Genomic DNA, 22,709 nt, shown 5'->3' with positions numbered 1-22,709 from the left:
CCCTCGCGCGGCCGCCCGCGCCCTGATTGGCTCCGCGGGCGGCGCGAGGCGCGTGCGGGCTGCGCGGTGAGCGGCGCGTGCTCCCCCACCGTGAGTTCGGGTCCCCCCGCGGTTGCCGGTCCCGGCTCCTGGCCGCCCCCGCCCCGCCCCGCCCCGCCCCGCCGGTGCTGCCCGCCGCGGCTCTTCCCGGCAGCGTCGCGCAGCCCGCGGGGCCGGGGCCGGGGCCGGGGCCGGGGCCGGGGCCGGGGCCGGGCCGGGCCGGGGCGGCAGGGGGCGCTGCGCGCGGGGTGGCGGGAGGCAGCCCAGCCCCGCCGGCCGGCAGGGGGCGCTGGGGGGGGGGGGGCGGGGCGTGGGCGTCGCTCCCGCCTCCCCCGGGCCCCGCGGCGCCGGCCGGGGCCGCGCTCGGTCGCCGCTCCTGGTGCCGGTTGCGGTGGGGAGGGCGCTGGCGGGAGGGGCCGCCCGCAGATCCGCGGTCCGGGACTCCCCGGCGCTCCCCGCGAGTGCGGAGCGGCCGCTGCCGCCGCCTGAGCGCCCCGGGGCGGCCGCGCCCGCGCTACCGGCCGCTCCGCGAACCACGTGGCGCCGCCGCGTCCCTACGGGGGATGGTGGGAGGTGGCGGGGCGGCCCGGCCGGTCCTGTGAGTCCTGGGAAAAACCGGGGCAGCGGGCGGGGGGGGGCCCGCGGGCCGCGGCTGCTGGACGGGACGAGCTGGTCGGGGGGGGATCCCAAGCAGGCGGAAGGGCCGGTGCCGCTGAGGGTTCCCGCCCCGCGGGGCACGGAGGTGCCGTTTGTGCCCTTTGCCGCCGCCTCCGACAGCGGCTGCTGCGGGCGTGGGGCGCGTCTCTGAGTCCGTCAGTTTTGTACATGAACTGCGTGTAGGGGCGGCTCTTCTGCCAATAAACCTGCAGAAGAGAACCGCGCAGAGGAGGTTTGGGGGAGTTTGTGGGTTATAACCTCTATTAAAGGAATATTCAGCCAAAACACCAAATTGGCTTGCTGTGTGATAAATCTGTGGGGCGCTTTCAGCATCAAGAAAACGTACTTCGTTTTCTAGTTCTTATTTTTCCTTTTTCAGTTTTTCCTTTCGTGTTTAGGGAGCTGCAGTGATCGCTGCTCTGTGTGGATGCTCTGTCAGGGTACGGTGCTCACGTGTCTGTGAAATGACGTGTGAGCCCTGAAGAACTCGAGTGAAAATCTGGGAATGAGGTTTCGCTGTGGTTTCAGAACCAGTAGCGGGAGCGCCACATTCTTTGTTTAAAACACAAAACATAATGGTTTGCAAAATTCTTGGGGATTTACACGTAATCCACACACGCACGCTTTGGTTGAGTTTTACTTCGTTGAAGGCTGAGAATAGACTTGGACGTTAACGGTACGGCGCGTGAATGTTTGTCAGTCTTACTTTCCTGTAGTAATTATTTTTTTAAACGTTCTCTTTGAAGCCAACATGTCTCGAGAGACTGGGAGTGAAGCGCAGCAGTCTCAAGGTGCCCAGCAGTCACAGAGCGGTGCCGGTTCCTCTTCCAGTGGGTCACAGAGTACCAGCCAGTCTTCCTCGAGTTCTGGGACCGTCAGTTCTTTGGACACGGTTCCCACTCAGGAGCTTCCGTCGATCCCTGAGGACCAGGAATCTGAAGAGCTTGTTCCTCAGCCTTGGGGTCGACTCTTTGCACTTGGAAAAGGTTTCAGCAATTACGGTATGTGCCTCTTGGTTCGTTTGTAGCACCTCTGAAAAGTTTTGAGGGGCTTGGTAGAGAGTGGTGTCTTCATGTTCAAATTCAGTACAAGCCAATTTAAGTACAGCCTTGCAACTTTTGCAGTAATGTTTTATTCCGTGCTACATCCCAGTGTTTGTACTGGGTACCCTGGTGTGCAGCTTCCACAGACTTAGAGGAATTGTGGGGTATTCACGTTCTTTACTACTTGCTTCACTTTTCCATTTCATAATTTATTTTGTTTATATATCATATAAGTCTCTCTGTATTGCTGAAGGTGAACTGAAAACTCTATTCCTAAAGAGGTTAAAATTATTAAAATATTGTACAAGGTGCACTAAGACAAATAAACTTGATCTTACAGGAGCATTCTTGTCTTTGTTATCCCACTCACTGCCATTTGGCATCATTCCTTAGTGTCACAGTTAGTAACTTCCTGCAATTTTGTGTTCTCTCTCTGCTTTACTTCCCCCTGCTCTACAGACTGCGTGAATGATGAATACTGGTTTGGAAGAGACAAAAGCTGTGATTATAGTTTTTCTAAGCTAGGATTGTCTGAGACTGGCTTCTACCAAAACTACAGCAAGAAGCATTTCCGAATTTTCAGGGTAGGTTATAAAAAGGTTAACTGTTGTCTTCTATCTTGTCATAATTGAAAGAGATTGACTTTGGCAGGGGTGGATCCTAAAGAAATCTAAGTTTTAATTACCTTCAGTGTTGACTCCCTTAACAAGACTCTTGGCAATGCTCCATTAAGCTGGTTTATGAAATAACCTCAGTAGTCTGTTTTCCTGAGCCAATAATAGTAAATTTCTATAGTCTGTCATGTCTTTACAGTAAAGTATCTTTTTCCCTCCTGTTATCTTTCCCTTTTTTTTTCTCTTTGAGGAAATGGGTCCAAAAAATTCCTATGTTGCCTACATTGAAGACCACAGTGCAAACGGAACTTTTGTTAATAGAGACCTCGTTGGAAGAGGGAAGAGGCTTCCCCTGACTCACAACTCTGAAATTGCACTGTCTATACAGACTAATAAGGGTAAAACGTACTGTAACTTAAGTAGGTTCTTCATGTGCTGACCAAGAGGTCCTTTCCACACTGATCTGAATGTTTCTTGCAAGCTGCGCTGCTTCATGAGTGCTGTTAAAATACAGCTGTGATTTGATGTTTTAGTACTCGCATAAAAATTATCTCTGTCCACCTCAACCCTAGGAAAAAACCTGAAAAAAGAAAAGTTATAAGAAGCTGCATCAGGAACCACCTTACTAGACTATAAATTTTTACAGTTGTTTTCCTATTTTTGAAACACTTTTGTGCTTCCGTAGCCGTGTATGTGGTGGTGGGAACAGAAGAAACAGACTATTCAAGGGAGGTTGAAAAAAACCCAGGTACTTACCAGATGCTGCATAATAATTAAAAAACGCTCTTAAAAATTAGCAGGTTGGGGGCTTGTTTCTTTGCCTTTGCTTTTCCAGGAAGATGCTGTCTTCCCGACTGTCACTTCTCTTCTTCCCTACTGTGACACTGAAATTCTTGCTGATTTTGTCCCTAACTAGTGTTAATTGATGAGGCAGTGTTGTGAAGTTAATAGTGATGATGTCAGTTTTAAGTAATAACATCACCTTGCTAACCCATAGCTGATGTCATTTATAGCATCAATTAACTTTCTAATATAATTATTTTTCTTCTAGGAGGCAGCATTTTCTTAGTTACATTGTTGACTATAAAAGCTCGGGAAGCATAGTTGTTTGTTGTAACAACATTTTAAAGTTAATAACAGGAAAATAATCTCCACTCGTTTTCCTAGTGTTTGTATTTTCTGATCTTACGGTGGATGATCAGTTAGTGTTTCCTAGAGAATTCAGAGAGAAATATATCATGTCGAAGACTTTGGGAAGGTAAGCATCCTTCTTTCCATTGCATTAAGCATTGATTTTTGTTACCATTTTCAGTACCTTGTGCTGGAGTTATTACCGGTGTTAACTGAGCTGCCGTTTTTTAGGAAAAAAAAAAAAAAAGGAAAAAAGAATAACACCTGAGTAAACCTGTTCTTTACAACAGCTTAGACAGGAATTTTGGCTTTATTCCTCTAATTGACTTGGGTTTTGTAACCTACCGTTAGTTGTGAAACCCAGGTTTAGAGAAAAAAGTCTGCAGATACTTAACAAGTTTTTAAATTTTGTATATTAGTTTACTCAGTTATTGGAAGTAGAAGGAAGAGCTTTATGTCAGAGCTTTCTACAATATTGCTGTTGAGGCCTTCAGACAGAAAGGGAAAGAACTGCTTTCAGGAAAAAGGAGAGAGGCTATTTTTTATCTTTTGGAAAAAGATGGTCAGTGAAGAATTTGGAGAATGGTTAAGTGGAAACAAATCCGACGCAAAATACAAGGGTTTATTTCTGTAATGTAATTGCTACTTAGTAAAAATAAAAGTATTGTCATACCCATCCTTCAGATATGTGCAGTCTGGTGTTGAGAGAACTCTTCGCTAGGTTCTGTTCTCTTAAATGCATTTGTGTAATGGAAATGCTGACAGAGCTTGTTCTTGATGCTCATGGGTACCTGCCGTACAGACGAATTAAATTTACATATTTACTCTGCATTTTTGAATGGGTGGCCCTTGACATCACTTGGTATTTAAACAGATTTCCCAATGATTGAATGCTTTCTGAGAAAGTTTTGACAACATGCCATATTCAGAAAGTTAAAAAGCAGCAGCCTCAAACTGTGTGTAATCCAATGGTTTCGTTTCATTTGTCTATACTTGTTTTGCAGATTTTTGAAAAGTATTTGTAAGCGTTAACATAGCTGTGCTTTTATGTTAGTGGTGCCTGTGGAGAAGTCAAACTGGCATTTGAGAAGAGCACTTGTAACAAAGTTGCGGTGAAGATAATCAATAAACGGAAGTTCATGGCAAGTGGAATTAGAGAGGCAGTAAGTATTTTTGTTTGTCTGTCTTCTGGTCATCTTGCAGCAGTCCTGGAATATTTGGTAACCTCCCTGACTTCCAGCTCACTTCAGCTAAAGAGGATTTTCTCACTTAGTGTCCTCTGTATGTGATTTCAAAATGCCTTTTGATCTTACAGAATCTATAGAATTCTGTAGAAAGTGCTTGCTTTTATTGTTTGACCACACGTCATGATGTTTGTAATTTAGGACTGTTTGTTAATGTGGTACAAACAAAGGGTGGTGGGGAGTCTTGGGGGGTTTATCCCCTAAAATGCATCAGATGGGCACATCATAACCCGCAGAGTCTGACCAAAAATTTACAAACTCTGCTAGTTTTGTTGTATTCTCCATCATAATACTTTTTAACAAAATCGTATGAAGCCTTTTGGGAAGGGATTTCCATGTGTCCAGTCTTGTAGCAGAAGGCTGAATTTGAAGGAGAACAAGTCAAGTGGCTTTACTCCAACATGAGAAACATATCCAAGCAACTTCGTATCTATTACTCTCATCTTATATAAGGGTATAGGATAAACTTTGAAGAAAAATACAGTTAGAGGCAAAAGTGCATGGAAGAAAGAGTTCTGTAAGTTGTGCTGCTGTGGATTTACTGAAGTTAAATCAAGTTGGATTATCCTTATTAATTTATTTGATGAGAAAATGGACTTCAGAGCATAGATACAATCTACAGAATCTGTTCAAACTGACAAAATATTTCAGCAGTACATCAGTATGGGAAACTACTGCTTGTTGTGGAAAATATTTTCGTAAAGGGAAAAATGGTAAGGTGGAAAGGTAGCTGGCTAAGGAAAGGATGACAGGAGGCTTCAGTGGGAGCCAAATTAGTTACTGGTGGAAGTTCTGAGAATTTGTTTTCTGTACTATTACATTTAGAGATCATGGCACAAAAAGTAGGAATATACTAGTTCAGCTCTTTGGCACTGACGCAAAGCTCCGTTGATGGAAAGGAAGATTGCAGTATCATGTATGAAGAACTGGTGCCTTTGTATGCTGGAGTAATAGTGCAAGATTGTATACTTCAGTGACAATTTCTGCTGTAATCTGCACTTTTCCTAGTTCAGAGGAGGGGGTAGATACAGTTTTTTGCAGATGAATATGTGACATCAGTGTGATTGAAAATTGCAAAATGCACTTTTGGAACATGTCCAATAAAGATTAAGAAATGCTGTTACAAATTATAATTATGAAGAAATGCCATTCTACCAAACAGAGATAGGACTGCATCCGGCGCGTTGTATGCGGATTTGATAGTGTGTGTTCAAAGACGACTGATTTGGATTGGAAGAAGAGCAAAAAACACTGCTGGGCTGGTTTCATGAGTTGAGCCTAAGCCACAGATTAAAAATATCTGTTTATGTTATCTTGCAAAATAAAAGCTAGGAGAGAGAGTAGCATTTAATTTTAGGGTTACCCGGTACGGAAGGCATCTTTGAGGGAGGGAAGCTGTTTAAAGGCCAATAGCGATACATACTTGCCAAGATTACTTTTTTTTTTGTAGATTGGAAATTAGGGGAGATTTCTAACCTGCAGTGAAATGACATGTCTGGAGCAATATCTTGCTACAGATAATTGAGAGTAGACTGTTCATTTAGTTCACTGAAGGCTCCTGATTGGTTTGTGGAAAAAGACTGTATGTTATGGTCACTTAAAGTACCAAGGGACGTGAAACGATGGTTTTTCCGGTATTGTCTCTTATTTCTCATATGTCTTATTCCAGAACAGCACTGTCTTACCCAATATGATATTTGATTCTCTTAATAGAACCCAGCTTTTAATATCAATACAGAAATTGAAATTTTGAAGAAAATAGATCATGTGAGTGTTACTGTACATTTTTATTCATTTTTTGCTGCCTTCTGTACTTCCATAGTTCACTGACCTTAATGTAGTAACTAAAGATCAATTTTATCTGTTTAGAAAATATGTTAAAGGGTGTATATAATTTTTCTTGTAAATAAGTCTATTGAATGCTTCTTTTTTTCTTCTTTTAAGTATACTGTGTCTTTACAGATTTGAGATTTTAAAACCTTGAATAACTGAGATGTAAATTTGAGAAGAAACTTCACAGGAGAAGTTTCAACTTGAATCACTGTTGTAGAAATCTTTCCTTGATGCATGTTTTTGTAAATACTGCCAGATAACAAAATATAAAGATTAGATTCCACTGGCAATTTTTTGAATTTGTATCCTCTTTCCCCTGCATCCCCTCCTCCTCGCCCCCCTGCCCTGCAAAAGGCATTACTTTTACTTTTGTTAAGTAGAGGGTTTGCATAGCTTAATGAACTTTCCCTTGCTTCCCAACGGGCTATTGCATATAAAGAAAATATTGAGGGTATGGTAACTCACAGCCGGAAAAAATAGGGATACTCGTTGAGCTGTAGTCACCACAAGGGTTGAATGTTTGTGTGTGTGGAGGTATGGGGGAGAAGACAACAGACTTGAGTATTAAGTGTTTGCCAAAGCCTGGGGTGTGAGTCAGCTGTGTTAAGTGTTTAACTGGCATGGTTGAAATCATACTGAAACGGGAACTTCAGGATGATAAACTGTTGATAATGTTAGTTTCTACAAATGATTCTACTTTTCTGTGTGTGTCCATTTGTGTTCCTTCTTTTATTAGCCTTGCTTAATCAAGATCAAAAACTTCTTTGAAGCAGAGGATTACTACATTGTTTTGGAACTGTAAGTAACTTCTTTGAAAGTAAACGCATAAAATGAAATGTTTTTCATAGCCACAAAGAACGTGTATAGTTCTGAACTCTGGGGTTTTGTTTGGTTGGTTTTGTTTTGTTTTTCTTTTGCTGGCCTCCACTGTTCTCTGAAACCTCATAAAATTAGGAACTAGGATAACCAGGAGAGTAATCTTTCTATGCTTTGAAGGCACTTAGTGCCTGGATAGTTGCCCACTATGCTGCTGTTGTGGATTGCAGTTACTTTTTTGATTTTTGAGCTCGTAAGAGGAGGCTGATCAAAAATATTGTGACAAGACTCAGCAAAGACTCAGGAGATTAGGCCTAATTCAGCAGTGTGTGTGCTGAGTTTAGGACGTTGCTCACTCATTTTCAGAAATACATTCCTTCTTTGTAGCCAAAATGGCCAAAAGTTTTGGTCTCAGTCTTGTCTAATGAGATGAATCTTTTGGGAGGAATATATTGACTTCTTACCTGCATTTGTTCTAGGATGGAGGGAGGAGAATTGTATGACAGAGTGTCAAGGCCAGTCAAGATGAAAGAAGCTACGTGCAAGTTGTATTTTTATCAGATGCTGCTGGCTGTAAAGGTACATAATCATGAATTCTACCAAGAAAAAATGATTATGCATATGGATATCAGTCAGATGAACTTTTCTGTCATTTGTCACTTCTGAAACCTGTGCAAGCAATCAGCGCAGTGCTCTTAACAAGTTGATTTAACAAGATTCTTTATCTCACTGTAGCCAAAGAACATCCAAACACTCTACTTGTTAGAAACAGGGACTAAAGCAGTGATACAGGCTGCGCTCATCGATGGCAGGGTTATCATGTGAGACTTTCAGTGGGCAGAATCATCAGTGTAGCAGCCTTCCAAAAAATTAGTGATCGGATGCCTTACTACGCACTCCTGAACAAGCATTTCAGTTCAGCAGACAACCGATTAAGACTACTTTAATAGATCTCAAATACCAAATATTGAGTCCTTAGAGAAATTCCTTATAACTTCCTGAAATGCTAAGCATATTTCATTAGTAACTTCTGCAAGATTATTTTCTATGTCAGACTTAATTGTCTGGATCTGAATATGCTTTCAGATCAATTATTTTCCTTTTTTCTCTTGACTCAATTTTAATACCTTGCAACTGCCCAAACCAGAAACTTAATAGTTGTTCTGTAGAGGTATTAATAAATAATAAACCTAGAATTATTTTTGTCATCAGTGAGTAAACAATTGTATTTCTCCCCAGTTCTCATTTTTGGGACAGCCGCCCATATAATGAAAGTGGCGTTATTACCTTCTACTTAGTAATGATACTATGTCTTCAGATATAATAAAGACAAACTATTGCTTCTACTTCATCATGATACTGTGTCTTCAGATATAATAAATAAAAGCTTCCCTTCAGTGTAAATGTGAAGACAACTCTAGTACCCATTTTGTACTACTAGTTAGACTCAATGTTGTTCCTAGTTTTAACACTTCATTGTATCTTAATATATCAGTCATTTATGACTGAATTGTGATTCTTGCTTGCTGTCAGATGTTCTCCTAATGACACTAGACATCTGTTCTCCAGTTTGGAGCCACTAGAAAACTGGATAGTAGACTTGCACATAGACTTCAGAACTACAGATAAGGGAACAATTCTACGCTTGCCTCAAGGAAGTAACTCTTTTCAGAATCTTTTGTGTATTTAACCTGATCTTGATCTTCTATCTCCTCCTTACTCAGTCTTCCTAAGTATATCACCAGGTTTTTGAACCGTATTTCAGCCTCCAGCTCTTTGACCGAGGTGTTTTTTAAATCTGTCTACTATTAGTCACCAGTGTGAGGACTATGGCGAACGTAACTGTCTTTGCAAACTGAAACATGGACTTGTAGTTAAGAGGGTATGCTCATACAATAATAATGACTAAAAGAAGAGAGAGAGATTGAAAACGAGAATTCCTGCAAAGGGAACACAGAACTTTGGTCTCCCTTAGTTCTGTTGCTTTGACTGAGATGAAGAAAGGAGTACAGCTTTCCAGTGAAGGGGAAGGACGGAACACCTTGCCAGGCCTACGTACTGTGCTTGCACTGAGATTTGGCATTTGAAGCATAATCGTTTCTAAGGTTGTTTTTTGTTTCTCTTTTTTTTTTAAGAAGAGTCAAGCATAATACATAAATGTGCATATGTCTCTTAAACAATCATTTCAGTTATCCTGCCATTGCTATATGAAAAATTGGGAAGCTTACATTTAAAAAAAAAGTTAATAGTCTGTTTTTCTTTGATTGTATATCTGTATATATCTAGTATCTTCATGACAATGGAATTATACACCGAGATCTAAAGCCAGAGAATGTGCTACTTTCATCTTCTGAAGAAACATGTCTTATAAAGGTAAGGAAGCTTACATTTCTTCTTGTTCATTTAGAAATTTGGGAGTATTCCTTCCCATTCTTCTCTATTTAGTTAAACATAGCAAAAAAAAAAAAAATTGAATTAGTCATACAAACTATGAAGTAACTTAAAGCATTGAGGGGTTTTTTGTAATTTTAATTTTATTTTTGTGGATATTTCAACCCATACACTTACCTAAGAACAACTGAGAAATGTTGTGCTTGTTTAGCACTTAATTGAGTACACAACTTCAAATGTTGATACCTTTTTTTTTTCCTCAATAAAATCTAAATTCTTGAATTACAGATTTGCACAAATAGCCAGGCTGTATGATGACAGGGTTTTTTTGTTGTTTTGGGGGGGGGTTAGGGTTGGGGATTTTTGGTGGGTATTTTTTGTGGGTGTTTGTGTTTTGTTTTGTTTATTTTTCCCCAGATAAAGCATTGAATAGATTTGCATGCTAAACTGCTTATTTTTCAAGTAATCTCTTCTAATAAACTACAGTTCTTTTATTCTGTGGTTGTCCATTTACATCCAAATCTGGGAGTACTTTTTGCTAGTGTTAAGTGTGATCCTCTGACCTATTTCTCCCTCTCTCAGTTGTTGTTTACTGCATACTTAATAATAATTGGGGTAGATTTTGTTCATAGTCGTACTGGAACTGACTTGGAAGAAAATGTTACCTCCTGATGTATGTTGACGATATGATATGTTCTAGTACAATCAATCCTAATATGTAATGTAGTGTTACCGTTTTTAAACCCAAGATTACAGATTTTGGACAATCCAAGATTCTTGGAGAAACTTCTCTTATGAAAACATTATGTGGTACTCCCACGTATCTTGCTCCTGAGGTTCTAAATTCACTTGGGACTGCTGGATACAGCCGAGCTGTGGACTGCTGGAGTTTAGGAGTTATTCTTTTTGTATGGTAAGATATTGTGTAGATGCTGCCTTCACTGGGCAGTCGTTGACATACATGGCTTGAGACTTGCAACTTCAGTATCTTTATTAGGAAGTGAAAGTGTGTTTAAAACTATACACATGTAAAAGATGCTACGACAGCAGATGCTTTAAAATGTGTGATTTTAGTGTTTCATTCTCTATGACAAAATCAGTGTTGTTTAACTTGCTTTGTTCTTTTATATAGCTTGTGTGGATATCCGCCATTTAATGAGCAAAATACTCAACTACCTCTGAAAGATCAAATCACTCGCGGAGAATACACGTTCATTTCAAAAGAATGGAAGCACGTATCAGACATGGGTATGACTCTGTTACAGTGGGCAGCAGAATATCTGGCTCTTTGCTTGTAGTTTTTGTTTTCCTTTAACTTCCTGTCAGCTGTATGGCACATTGCATGGTGATATATTTAGTTTTTAAAGTAGTCTCTTAAAATGTTTTGGGTTTTTTTTAAGTTCAAAGTTGAAGCGTTGGAAAGAGGAGATACGTTTTCATTGAAAAGATTTCTGAGTAATATTTACCTTTATTAGCTACAGAAGTATAGAGTTCATCGGCACATGCGTCTGTTTTTCCTCTTTTCACTTCTTCTGACTTTATCAAGCTGGTCTACAAACTTTGCCTTGCTCAAAGGTTCTTCAAGTGTTGAACCAAAAATGCCAGGAATTTGAGGGATATAAGTTAGAATTCCATGAGAGAAATGTTAAGAGTAATTTCATGGTGAAAGTCTTTGAGCTTAAAGTATCAGCCACGTTTATGGAATCAACTATTAAATTTGGCCCACTCTAAGCTAAGTAGTATGCAAAACTATTTTAGTTTTTGCATAGCAAACTATAAAATGACAGTTACTGTTTGCATGCTTTTCCTCTTCAGGACATTTTATATGCACAAAATAACAGTAGTATTTGCCTTGGATACTCCTCTGAATGTGCAGAGGAATTTCTAATAAATGATGTGATCATTCTTTTTCTAATAAACTGACCAAATGTAACTCCTTCCTGCATTATTTGAAACTTATTCAGTAATAAGTCAGACATATATGAGAATGAGAATTATGTTAAGGTCGTGCATAGTCATAATGGTATGTATAACAGAATAATCAGATACAATGAAAAGTAAATCTTGCCAAAATTCCTTCATGGGAGACTTGGAGTCATAAATGACATAAATGCCATATTGTTCACAGTGTCTATTAAGCAGTTTTCTAAGAACAAAGTTTATGTGATTATGTTGAGCATACATGTGTATGAGCATACATGTCTCTTCCTTCCCATCTTCCCAGATGGACAATCTGCTTTCCAAGGCACTGTAAGCCAGGAAACTGATTTAAGCTGTCTTTGCTTGTTCACAGTAATACTGAAGCTTTTGGGAAAGCGCTGAACTTTCTGTGCATGTTCAGAACGTAAATTGTGGACGTGCTCAGTCTATCTACTGGTAACTTTGGTATACTTCTGGCATACTGAAAAGTGTTGAATCATGTGCATGTGAAGGAAAAATGGTTACAGCCTGCAGCCCTCCCTCTGCATAGAAAAAAGAAAAGTGACCTGCCCAGGCAGTATTTTTGGGCATTGTTCTCAAGTGTCGTAAGACACATTGTTGCACGTAGCTTTGGTGTATGCATATTGCAGAACTTATTTTCAGGTAATGAATTTACTGATCATATGCCAACCAACTCTTTTTATTACCTCAGCTCTGGATCTTGTGAAGAAGCTATTAGTGGTGGATCCAAGCAAACGTCTTACAACAGAGGAAGCTTTGGAGCATCCTTGGCTCCAGGTAGGAATTGAGTCTTAACTGAAGTACAGCAAAGCTGGGTGTTTCTGGGGATAGCTTCTCGACATAAATGCGAAGGCCGTTCAATAACCTGGACGTTACGAGGTTTTGTTGGTGCAGTATGACCTGCTTCTGCAGGGAGGCAGGGGAACACTGCTCTGGGCACCAGAGGTGTAACGTGTGCCGGCTCCTGCTTCTCTGGAGAACACCGTGAAGGGGATGCAGGGATGGGCGATGAGAGCTTCAGTTCTTTAGCCTCACGGGAATAACAGCTGCTATCTGAAGTCAGAGCTTAACTCTGCCGGTCTGTAGGTTGTCTCTGACAGCAGCCAGCAGAAGAACAGCTGCCATCTGGTGCTTCTCATGGGCCTGCCAGCTGGCTTTACAGTTCCCGCTGGCTGCTGCAAGACCGGAGAGAGCCTGCTGCCTACTTACAGAGGGAAAGAGAGAAAGAAAAGGCCATATGTTTAGGAATTATTTGTTCATTTTACTGGCATTTTCAATGACATGTAGGAGGAGGAGCCAACAGATCCCAACCTGTAGGATATTAGCCTAGATACTGTAGCCACCACATTACTGCTGGACAACTCTAAACCAGAGTGAGCATCTTGAACAGACTGCTTCCGTGACTTTCCGTCAGAAGCAAGATGGTCTTGCAGCACCTTGTTGTGTCTCAAAGCCTTTGTGGGATGGAGCCTTCTCTTTCTCGCAGCATACAGAACAGACCTGCTCCTTTGCTCTCCCAACAAGCAAATGCTGTCTCTGCAGCACAGATTTTCTTCTTTACCTTTTCTCCTTGTCATTTCCTCTTGCAATGGCAGTTAGACCCCCAGTTCTTTTTCAATGTGTTTATTTTCTTGGCCCCTGTCCCTGGCAAAGCCTTCATTAGCTCTTCTCCCTTCCTACTGCTGCTTTTACAGCAGGGTATGCTTTCTTGGTTCTTCAGTTCCATGGTCCTTTTCAACTGCTGTTGCTGCTATTTGTAGTCTTGTAGCCTTGCCTGATGTGGTTCAGTGGCTTTTCCCACCCTAAATACTACTTTGCTTGATTTCCTTTTTAATTTGACTTCTCCTTGTCATGAGGTCTCCATTTTACCTTGCCACATCATGTACTGTTCTGCCAGAGAGAGAAGGGAATCGGTAACTTCTTCATCTCCTCTCGAAGGCAGCCACGCTATTCTTAGTTTTATGTCTGTTGCCTTTTCTCTTTGTTATCTGGATAATGTATCATCTTTGTGGCTTAACTAACAGCACTGCAGCTCCCATCACTTCGGATGCTCTCTCTGCAGGCTGAGGGCATTTCTCAGCCTTGACCAATTTGATTACCTCCTGATGCAGCCTGACCCACGCTAGAATGTGTCTTACTGCTAACTGCTTACTGCTAACTTATGCCTGGCAACAGGCATAAGAACTTGTATAGGAGAGCTTGTTGTTCTTTTGGTCTCATGATCTTTATTACATCATCATATAATAAAGGCGGCTCAAAGCGGCTTGCGTCCTTGCCAAGTAATGTAATTCTCTTGGACTAAATCCACAATATCTCATGGTTGATGCATCTTCAGTAACCTGTATTCAGGTAAGGGAGAAGGGCTTAGATCCTATAATTTGTCCAGCTGGAAGAAGATGTTTCACAGTTTATGTGTTCACTATGCTGTGGTTATCCCAGGGATGTTTTGACTCCGGATCATGTTTTATAGGCATTGTAGAGTACTGAGGAGCTCTGCCAAGCTAGGCCCTGTTCCAGCCTATCATCTTTAGCGGAGCAGTGTGTCAGTCCTGTCATCTCTGGCCTTTCCATCAAAACAGCTGTGTTTTCTTTGTGGGAGGAAGATGAAACTGATTCTGATGTTAAGAGAATCAGGGTTCAGTGGTCCCGATGGTAAATACCAACGATGAGCTCCTCGTGGTCTCTGCTCGGGAAGGCTTAGAATAGGTAGAGCTTGAAATACCTGCCTGGGTCAACACTGCAGGTCAGTGGTTGAGCACAAGTGACAGGTACAGTTCTTCCTACTTCTGTGCCATGCCATCCAGAAAGTTGCAAGTCTGTTTAATGTCAGCTTTTCTGTCACTAATTCTTTCCCTCCAGCCACTTAGCTTCTGCTGGAAGATGTGATGCCAGCTCAACAGCAGAGGTTGATGGGCCTCTCTATCTTTATTTTTGTTGAAAGATACTTGTATTAAGTCGGTCCTGCTTCAACACCCTTTGTATGCCTCCATGACCCACTCTGAATTTAATGGAAAATCCTGGATCTCTGGAATTTTTTTCTCAGAAAATAAAGCCCAAGTCCCTGCAGAGAGTACTACAAAAAAAGCGTGGAGTATTCTGCTGAATACCTTCTTTCCATATAACCATCACCTTCTGCATCCTTCCTGAGACACCTCTTCTCAGAAGAATCAAGATGTGTTTTTTTTAGAGGCCAAGTCTGATTGTGGTTCTGATAGGATGGACCCCCTTCTTTGAGCACTGTAACAGAGTCCCACTTCCTCATCTTGTTTGTGTGGGCAGGCAGTGCAGAATCCTGCAGAGCATGTTTCTGGCAAGTGTCCAGGACTGCTGTGTTGTTACTATGATGAGAATGAATAAGTGTCACTGGTTTGAGAACCCTCTGAGTAGGAGGTGATGGTTTCCCTGCCTCCCATTACAGTCTAGTTAGGTTAGTGAGAGGTAGTGTCTAGGTGGTCAGCTATTAATTTTGGCACTCCAGAGGTGACCCCTGGGCCTGTGAGCTTTCCTGGATATTTTTGCTTGAGGAGGCTAAAGAAAGTCACCCAGCCTACCTCTGAGCCACACAATGGGTTCTATTTACTCATGCTGAGCATACTGTTCACATCCCCCCACTGGGAACAGTGTCTGGTTTCAGATGCTTAGGTGAAGAGCATAAGAAACAGAGTGGAAGCAAGGGAGTATGAGTCGGTGCTCAACAGCTGGCAGCTTCCTGAGACAGAGAATGCATTTGGATGACTGTTTTTAAGGCATTAACTTGTCCTGATTATACTGCTGGGCATCAGAAAATTCTTCCTGCCATTCCTGGCTTTTACTACTGTAGTTTTGTGTGCAACTTTTACAGTGAGTTGATCGCATGTAGATTGTTACAATTCTGAGCAGGAAATGTTATTGATAAACCATGCTACACTGATTTTAAAAATCACTGGTATGCATAACGGGAAAGGGGAAATACATGACAGTGGTTTAGACAAGCTAAGAATTTGAGATATTTCAGTACGTAAACTCAAGTTATTAGCATCTTGATTATATATTCCCTTTAGGGACACCTCTTACTGATATGTTTAATTTTGAAGACCAGACAGAAAGTGTCAGAAAACATCATATACCCGCAATTTCAAATGTCATCAAGCATTCAGATGCCATTCTTTACACTGTTTCCTTTCATGGGCTGTTGCTAAGAGTATCAGTTGTTTATAGGTGATGTGCGCTGCCTGCTTTGGAAGGCCAACATCCAGTATGTTCAGTTCTAGATATCACACACGTTGAATACTACCACCAAAAGAGCTCCCTGAGTCCTGTTACTGTGAGTGGTGAGAAGGAGTTACTGGCTCCTCACTCCCTCTTGTGTTGTCTGTAAGTATTGTCTTTAAAAGTTAGTATGGAAAAAACACAGCAGTCGCATAGTTGATATGCACAGCTAATGCCTGCTAGCCCTCTTGAATGATTTTGGGTCCACCAGGGGATTTTTCAGTTATTAAAAGTAAACACGTTCTCCAAATAAAACTTAATTTCTACAGCTTTATTTGAAGCAGTAGTGCTTTCAAATTAGTGTTTTAAATACCTGTGCTGTTTACTCCATTCTTTGATTAAATCTACAACTTTAAAATTTAGTGGGCTGCTTAAACCTCAGTACTACTCAGTGGACATATTTTACCTGTATTTACCAGGGAGTTAATAAAACATTTTTCAAAGGCATATAAACAATTAATTGCTGTTTCTGCCTCTGAAAACTTCATTGGGATCTTTTGAATGGGACAGAATTAGTTTGGCTGCATGCTGAAGAAAAACTCAGATGTTTGTTATATAAATGGAAAAATAATCTTATCCATCAACTCAAATATAGCCACAGTCAAAACAGGTGACACTGAAAAAGATAAGTCCCAACTCTTTATAAAATAAACTGGATGTTCCCATCAAAGTCTTTTTGTAGTGCTTAAGAACATATTTAAACCAAAAAAGGAGATACTGCAATACTCCATAGCTTAGAAAAGAACCCCCCTCTCTGCCTTCACCCAACAATCACAGTTAAACATTTGAAATCCTTAGGAGCTAAATAATCCTTATTTCTAAGTGTTTCTAGCAGCAAATGTCCCATTCGCTTCTGAGTTTCCCAATTTTTGCTGTGATAGAGGAACAAAATTACACAACTTGTTAGGTTCAGACAGTTGTTTAGCATAAATATCTGGGTTTGGTTCTAGATCAGTTGTTTGGTTGGTGAACACACAGTCACTGTTCAAAGCTCAGCCAAAGGAAACGATCTGTATTAAACTGCTACGAGCAGCATACTTCATTTAGTCCCGGGAGAGGTTTAAAGACCTGATTTCAGGTATGGAAGTCTGATTTAGGGTTTGCAGCAACCCATTCTAATAAAATTCCCACAGGAGAAATTGCTGAACCTAGAGAATGAGATTGTCTTTTTAAAACTCGGAGTATACTGTGTCAGCTGAATGCCTTGTTAGCGCAGATTGCCTGTTCCCTGAGGTTGCCCAGCATATACCAGGCGCACCCCGCTCACTGGCAGCTGGACCAGAATGAGGTTACATGCCAGCTTTTTCTCTTGAAACATGCCTGACGTTCTGCTAGAGTAGCTTCTCTTAACAGAGATTCTCTGCTGCCCTCCCCTCCCCTGTGCTGTCCTTCCATCCTCTTAATGCTGCTGCAGCCAGGCCTGTTCATGCGCGATGGGGACTGGTAACTCCACTCCTCTGCAGTGCATCTCTCCCAGACACTCTCCCTCCGCCAATGGCAGCTTCTGGCTTTACCGCTTCGGGGAGAGAATGTACTGTCCAGTGCACTTCTGTAGAGATGTGAATGCTCTATGACTAGTCTAATACATGTTCATAATCATTTGGGTTTTCAAAAGGGAAACTTCTTTTCAGTGAAATGCTTGCCCAAATTCTGAATATTTGCTTTCCAAATGTTTCCATTTACAACCTTTAATATGTTCTATGGACTTACTTATGTTAAGAATAACTCTGGGATGCTTTTTAAGATAATTTGTTTAAAAGTTTGGTGTGTGGGTTCAGGTCTTTTTTTGTTGGTTTTTTTTTTGCTTGTTTGTTGGGTTTGTAGGGTATGGGTGTTTTAGCTGGTTCTTCTCTATCTACTGTGTACAACAGGTTTGCGGGGGGGGGCAGGGGCGGTAATGAAAACTACCCAAATTTGGGATACTGATGAAGCTGAGCTAGTGGAAATGAAAATATGCTGTTAGAAAGGGAAGTCATTATGAGAACAGAATGTAAGACTATAAGGAAAAAACTTCTTTTCCAAGAGTGATTAACTCTGGTCCTGATGAGGCCTCTTCTGATAATGAATTACCTGCACAAACTCCTACCCTGTATGTTCTCTTCTTTCAATGTTGTTATACTTTGACTGATAGTGCAAGTTCAGTTCTAGCTTGAGCAGTATTAAGTAGTTACTGAGGGAAAACTCATTCTTTGTAGAATGAAATAGAAGTATTTTTTCTTACCAGCACTGTACATAAGCCACCTGCTCAAAATTCTCCTGTGGGGCATATTAGAATCATAGAATTGGGTTTGGGTTGGAAGGGACCATAAAGACCATCTAGTCCCACCCCCCTGCCCTGGGCAGGGACACCTTCCACTAGCCCAGGTTGCCCAAAGCCCCGGCCAACCTGGCCTTGAACCCTTCCAGGGAGGGGGCAGCCACAGCTTCTCTGGGCAACCTGTGCCAGGGCCTCACCACCCTCACAGGGAAGAATTTCTTCCTTAGATCTCATCTAAATCTCCCCTCTATCAGTTTAGACCTGTCACCCCTCATCCTATCCCTACACCCCTGATCAAGAGTCCCTCCCCCCTTTCCTGTAGCCCCTTTCAGTCCTGGGAGGCCGCTCTAAGGTCTCCCCGGAGCCTTCTCTTCTCCAGCTGAACCCCCCAACTCTCTCAGCCTGTCCTCACAGGGGGGTGCTCCAGCCCCCCGAGCATCTTTGTGGCCTCCTCTGGCCCCGCTCGAGCAGGTCCGTGTCCTTCTGCTGTTGGTGCCCCCAGAGCTGGACCCAGCACTGCAGGGGGGTCTCACCAGAGCGGAGCAGAGGGGGAGAATCCCCCCCTCGCCCTGCTGCCCACACTGCTCTGGGTGCAGCCCAGCACACGGGTGGCTTTCTGGGCTGCCAGCGCACGTTGCTGGCTCGTGTTGAGCTTCTTGGCCTTCTCCTCAGGGCCGCTCTCCATCCACTCCTCACCCAGCCTGGATTTGTGCTGGGGATTTCCCCAACCCATGGGCAGGACCTTGCCCTTGGCCTTGCAGAACCTCACACGGGCCCACTTCTTGAGCTTGTCCAGGTCCCTCTGGGTGACATCCCTTCTCTCAGCCTGTTGGCTGCGCCACACAGCTCAGTGTCATCTGCACACCTGCTGAGGTGCCTCAATCCCACTGTCCATGTCATTGAAGACAGTAAACAGCACTGGTCCCAGTTTGGACCCCTGAGGGACACCACTTGCCACTGATCTCCATGTGGACATCGAGGCGTTGACCGCGACGCTCTGGATGAGACCATTCAGCCAATTCCTCATCCCTGAACAGTCCATCCATCTCTCGCCAATTTAAAGAGAAGGATGTTGTGGGGACAGTGTCAGAGGTCTTACAGAAGTCCAGGCAGATGACATCCATAGCTCTTGTCCACTGATGCAGTCACTCCATCATAGAAGGCCACTAGGTTGGTCAGGCAAGACTTGCCCTTGGTGAAGCCATATTAGGAAGGTGTTTATTTGGGCGGAAGTGGGGGAACCTCTTTTTCTCCTTCATTCATTCTTTAATTGCTCATCCATTTAATTAGCCAAAATGTAGGGTTTTCCCTTAAATATTCCGTATACTACCTAGAGTTACTGCTTTTTTTTCATAGGACGAGGATATGAAGAATACATTTCAACAAGTACTTGCTCAGACACATGCCAATATGAATCCACCACAAACATCAAAAATGGTATGTGAGACAGATTATTTGAAGATTGATGCATAGAGAAACTAGATTTTGAATTAATTCATACTAAGAAAATCAATTTTGAGAACTTAGAGGAACATGCAGTTTGGCTGTGTGTAGCAGTCTGCTGCTTATCTCTGCTTTCTGAATGGAAGCAATGGACTTTGTCAGGATGCTTTGTTTAAACGTATAGAAACAATCTCCTAGGCTTTAAAGGGTTATTCATGTATTTAAAACTAAATTGTTGGACATGTATGTTTTGATGGATCCAAGTCATGAATGTTTAGTATTCAAGGAAAAAATCTCCTGTTCGTGATAGTTTAGAATGGTATTGGGTATTGTGACATTCATTACAAGATGCTAATTAAGAGAATTTTAAACAGTAGTGAAAGATAAAGCTGGGGGCAGTGTCTTATATGAGAAGGATCAAATATAATTAGATAAATCTTGGTAGAGAAACATTTGTTAGTCATGCTGCTTTTTTGGTCACAGAAAGGAGACTTTATCCAACATCTGTAATTCTGTAGCAAGCAAAACAGTTAGGCTCTGTCTTACCTGATTTCATGTAGCCATCCTGCTGTATCTTTCTTTTAGCCAACCACAACAAGGAAGCGTCTCCATGAAAATGAGGAAGAATCTGGCTCTTCTAAGCGTGCTGTTCCTTCTACATCATTTCAGAAAATGAGGTGAAAAGAAAGAGAAAGTGACTTTTGTTAATTATAGCTTTTTATGGAAAGCAGAATTTTTATTTTAGAAAAATCTTAATAATGGAATAACTGTTGAAAATGCAATTGCTAAATAAAAATAACTTTGTAAGACTGAAGGGACTGCTGTGTATGCATGAGAATCTGCATAAATAGTCATATTCCATTTCATCCAGCTGTCTGACTTGAGGAGAGTATCAGAAAAACTCATGAATTAACTTACTAAAAATTTTTAGGCTAGCTTCATCACCACCTACATTCTTTGTTTCTTCTGTTCCACTTTCTAGCTTAGGCATGGAAATAATTCTTGGTCCTCACAGATGAAAAAGGAGTACTAAGTTTGCTGAGCTTTTGCCTCAGACATAGTATATTACCTGACACAAACGCTGCCCACAGACTTCTGAGGACACAATATTCAGTTTTGATGTAAAACTACTGATGGAGCTTGAGGCGCTCTGGACTTCAGGTAAAGCTTAAATACTAAATACTGGGCTGGCAGACTCAGCAGTGTTGGGATCTGTGAAGTGGTTGATAGGCTTTCAAAGCAGAAGTTCCCATCTGCATGTAGTTTCTAACCAGTCTCTTCTTGAAAAGTGTGTACTATGTTTATTTCCCTTAGGATGGACTGAGTAAGAGGAAACACAGCAACAAGTGATGTAAGGAAGTTCCTGCCCGAGAAGAACTAGGAATTGAACTGAGATAAGCAATTTTTAATTTGCTTGTCTGTTAAGTGAAAATTTTGGACTGTGTGCCTCTTACTAAAGGATATTAATTTCATTATTGACTAAGAGGGAGCAATTTATTAACTTTGTTCTACAACATGCATCTTCTGGTTAAACGCATTTACTGCAAATTGATTTGGAAAGAATAAAGCCTAATGCATTAAAAAATAAACCAATGTCAAGTGCGAATTAAGGTATTCATAAGTCAGGTTTTCCCATATGTGCCTGTTGCAGAGATCTTGTGTGGTTTGAGCTATTTGATATTAACCACTGTCAATGATAAAATGGCAATTCTTGTACATTCATATCTTATTAATGAACTGGATGTAGGAACATCCATGGGCCACTGGGTGAAAAGGATATCCCTGGTTCAGATCCACTCCAGTGCAGCGGGGTGATAGAACAAGAAATGCACGTCCATCCTCTAATGACATGCCCTCTCTAGCGCAGGCCTGTGATGGACTGGCCCATCCTCAGAGTTCTGGTACTTCCAGTAGCTCATCTGAACCAAAAGGGAACACTCAGCTGCCCTTTGCTAGATAAAAAGACTGGTAAAGGACTCGGTGTGTTGGGGCTACGTGTGTGATCTGGTGTCACTGCAAAATCCAAGACCTTTGGGCTTTGGTTACCAGTGATTTTAAAAAGACCTGCATCGTTACAGATGAGAACATAATTCAGTAGCTGCTACTTACACTGCAAATTAACTATAATTGGTCTTTAGATAGAAATAGAAAACTTCTATAATTTATTCCTCTGTCTTTTTTACATCCCACTATTGTTATTTTTTTTAACTGCTTTGCTTGGATACTTTCCCTGGGTTCTGACTAAGACCTGCTTTCTAATGGGATCTTAATTTTGATCTCACTCGTTTGAAGCCAGACCTTTGAACTGATGGCTGTGTGTTCATCATTTTATTGCAGAAAGCTTTCTGAAGTTTCAGACTCTTCCATGGAAAAAGTGTAAGTTTGAGAGGTGCTATTAAATTCCATAAGGTAAAGTGGCATCCAATTTTCACTTACACAAGAAATTGTTATTTCTTTTTTGTGTATTCTTCACAGCACGAGAGCCTTCAGCATCGCCTGCTTGCCTGTTCAACAGGCGCGGGTCGGCAGCCTCTGAGGCGTCCCTGGGGACGGGGCTCTACAAACGCCGTCAGAAGGCGAAGGCCGAGCCCAGCAGCGCCCGGTGAGAGCAGAGCCCTCAGCGGCCGGTGTTCCCGCCCGGGCTCTGCCGGGGTACGCCGTGGCGCCCCACTTACCCTCCAGCAGCCGCCGCCGGGGCTGCTGCGGCCTTGGGGCGACGGTCTCCCACCTTCATGGCCGGCCACGGCCGCGGAGCTGTGTCCGGCGGGACCCGGCTGGAGCGGCAGGCTGCTGGCCCGCCCGGGCTCCCCCTCAGCGCCGCCGGGCCCGGGCCCTCCCTCAGCCGGGCCGCGCTCACCCTCAGCCCCACCGGCCCCTGAGGGCCCGGGCCGTCCCGGCGGGAGCAGGGCGCGGCGGAGCGGCCCTCCCGCCGCAGGACGTCCGGAGCGGGCCTGGCGCCGTCGGGCGGGGGGTGCCCGGGGTCCGGCCGGAGCCCAGCCCCGGGGGCGGGGCCGGGGCCGTGCGGTTCCCTCAGAGCCGGGCCCGGAACGTG

The 22,709-nt window shown here is 42.7% G+C and overlaps 1 protein-coding gene and 1 long non-coding RNA gene across 5 annotated transcripts; one reads left to right on the top strand and one right to left on the bottom strand.

The window, feature by feature from the left end:
- Window positions 1-38: 38 nt before the first annotated feature.
- CHEK2 (checkpoint kinase 2) lies at window positions 39-21,263 on the top strand. Of its 4 annotated transcripts, none has more exons than XM_074886772.1 (17): window positions 39-66; window positions 1,443-1,697; window positions 2,199-2,323; window positions 2,604-2,751; window positions 3,521-3,611; window positions 4,539-4,647; window positions 6,442-6,495; window positions 7,298-7,359; window positions 7,857-7,956; window positions 9,664-9,750; window positions 10,518-10,681; window positions 10,901-11,016; window positions 12,401-12,486; window positions 19,571-19,651; window positions 20,243-20,334; window positions 20,640-20,818; window positions 20,972-21,263. In XM_074886772.1, the coding sequence occupies exons 2-16, from the start codon at window positions 1,448-1,450 to the stop codon at window positions 20,674-20,676; spliced, it is 1,602 nt and encodes a 533-aa protein (XP_074742873.1). In that variant the 5' UTR covers window positions 39-66; window positions 1,443-1,447; the 3' UTR covers window positions 20,677-20,818; window positions 20,972-21,263. The 4 variants fall into 4 exon arrangements, with proteins under 4 accessions (XP_074742873.1, XP_074742872.1, XP_074742871.1 ...); XM_074886771.1 differs by having other exon boundaries at window positions 62-90; XM_074886770.1 differs by lacking the exon at window positions 39-66 and adding an exon at window positions 413-637.
- LOC141951042 (uncharacterized) lies at window positions 2,823-22,699 on the bottom strand. Its single transcript, XR_012631258.1, has 4 exons — window positions 22,333-22,699; window positions 20,204-20,312; window positions 4,158-4,275; window positions 2,823-2,933 (listed from the first exon to the last, which is right to left on the bottom strand). It is a non-coding gene; the product is annotated as an uncharacterized LOC141951042 (long non-coding RNA).
- Window positions 22,700-22,709: the final 10 nt, after the last annotated feature.

Source organism: Strix uralensis, chromosome 17 (assembly GCF_047716275.1).
Source record: "Strix uralensis isolate ZFMK-TIS-50842 chromosome 17, bStrUra1, whole genome shotgun sequence".
Classification (NCBI taxonomy): Eukaryota; Metazoa; Chordata; class Aves; order Strigiformes; family Strigidae; genus Strix; species Strix uralensis.
The sequence above is the reverse complement of the archived record's forward strand: the minus strand, read 5'-3'. Positions and strand labels throughout refer to the sequence as shown.

Excerpts from the sequence above, each read along its gene's own strand:
- CHEK2 (XM_074886772.1), top strand. The coding sequence starts at position 1,448 with ATGTCTCGAGAGACTGGGAGTGAAGCGCAGCAGTCTCAAGGTGCCCAG. Across the intron at positions 6,496-7,297 it reads TTTTGAAGAAAATAGATCAT|CCTTGCTTAATCAAGATCAA; the intron begins GTGAGTGTTACT and ends TTCTTTTATTAG. Across the intron at positions 11,017-12,400 it reads GAAGCACGTATCAGACATGG|CTCTGGATCTTGTGAAGAAG; the intron begins GTATGACTCTGT and ends TTATTACCTCAG.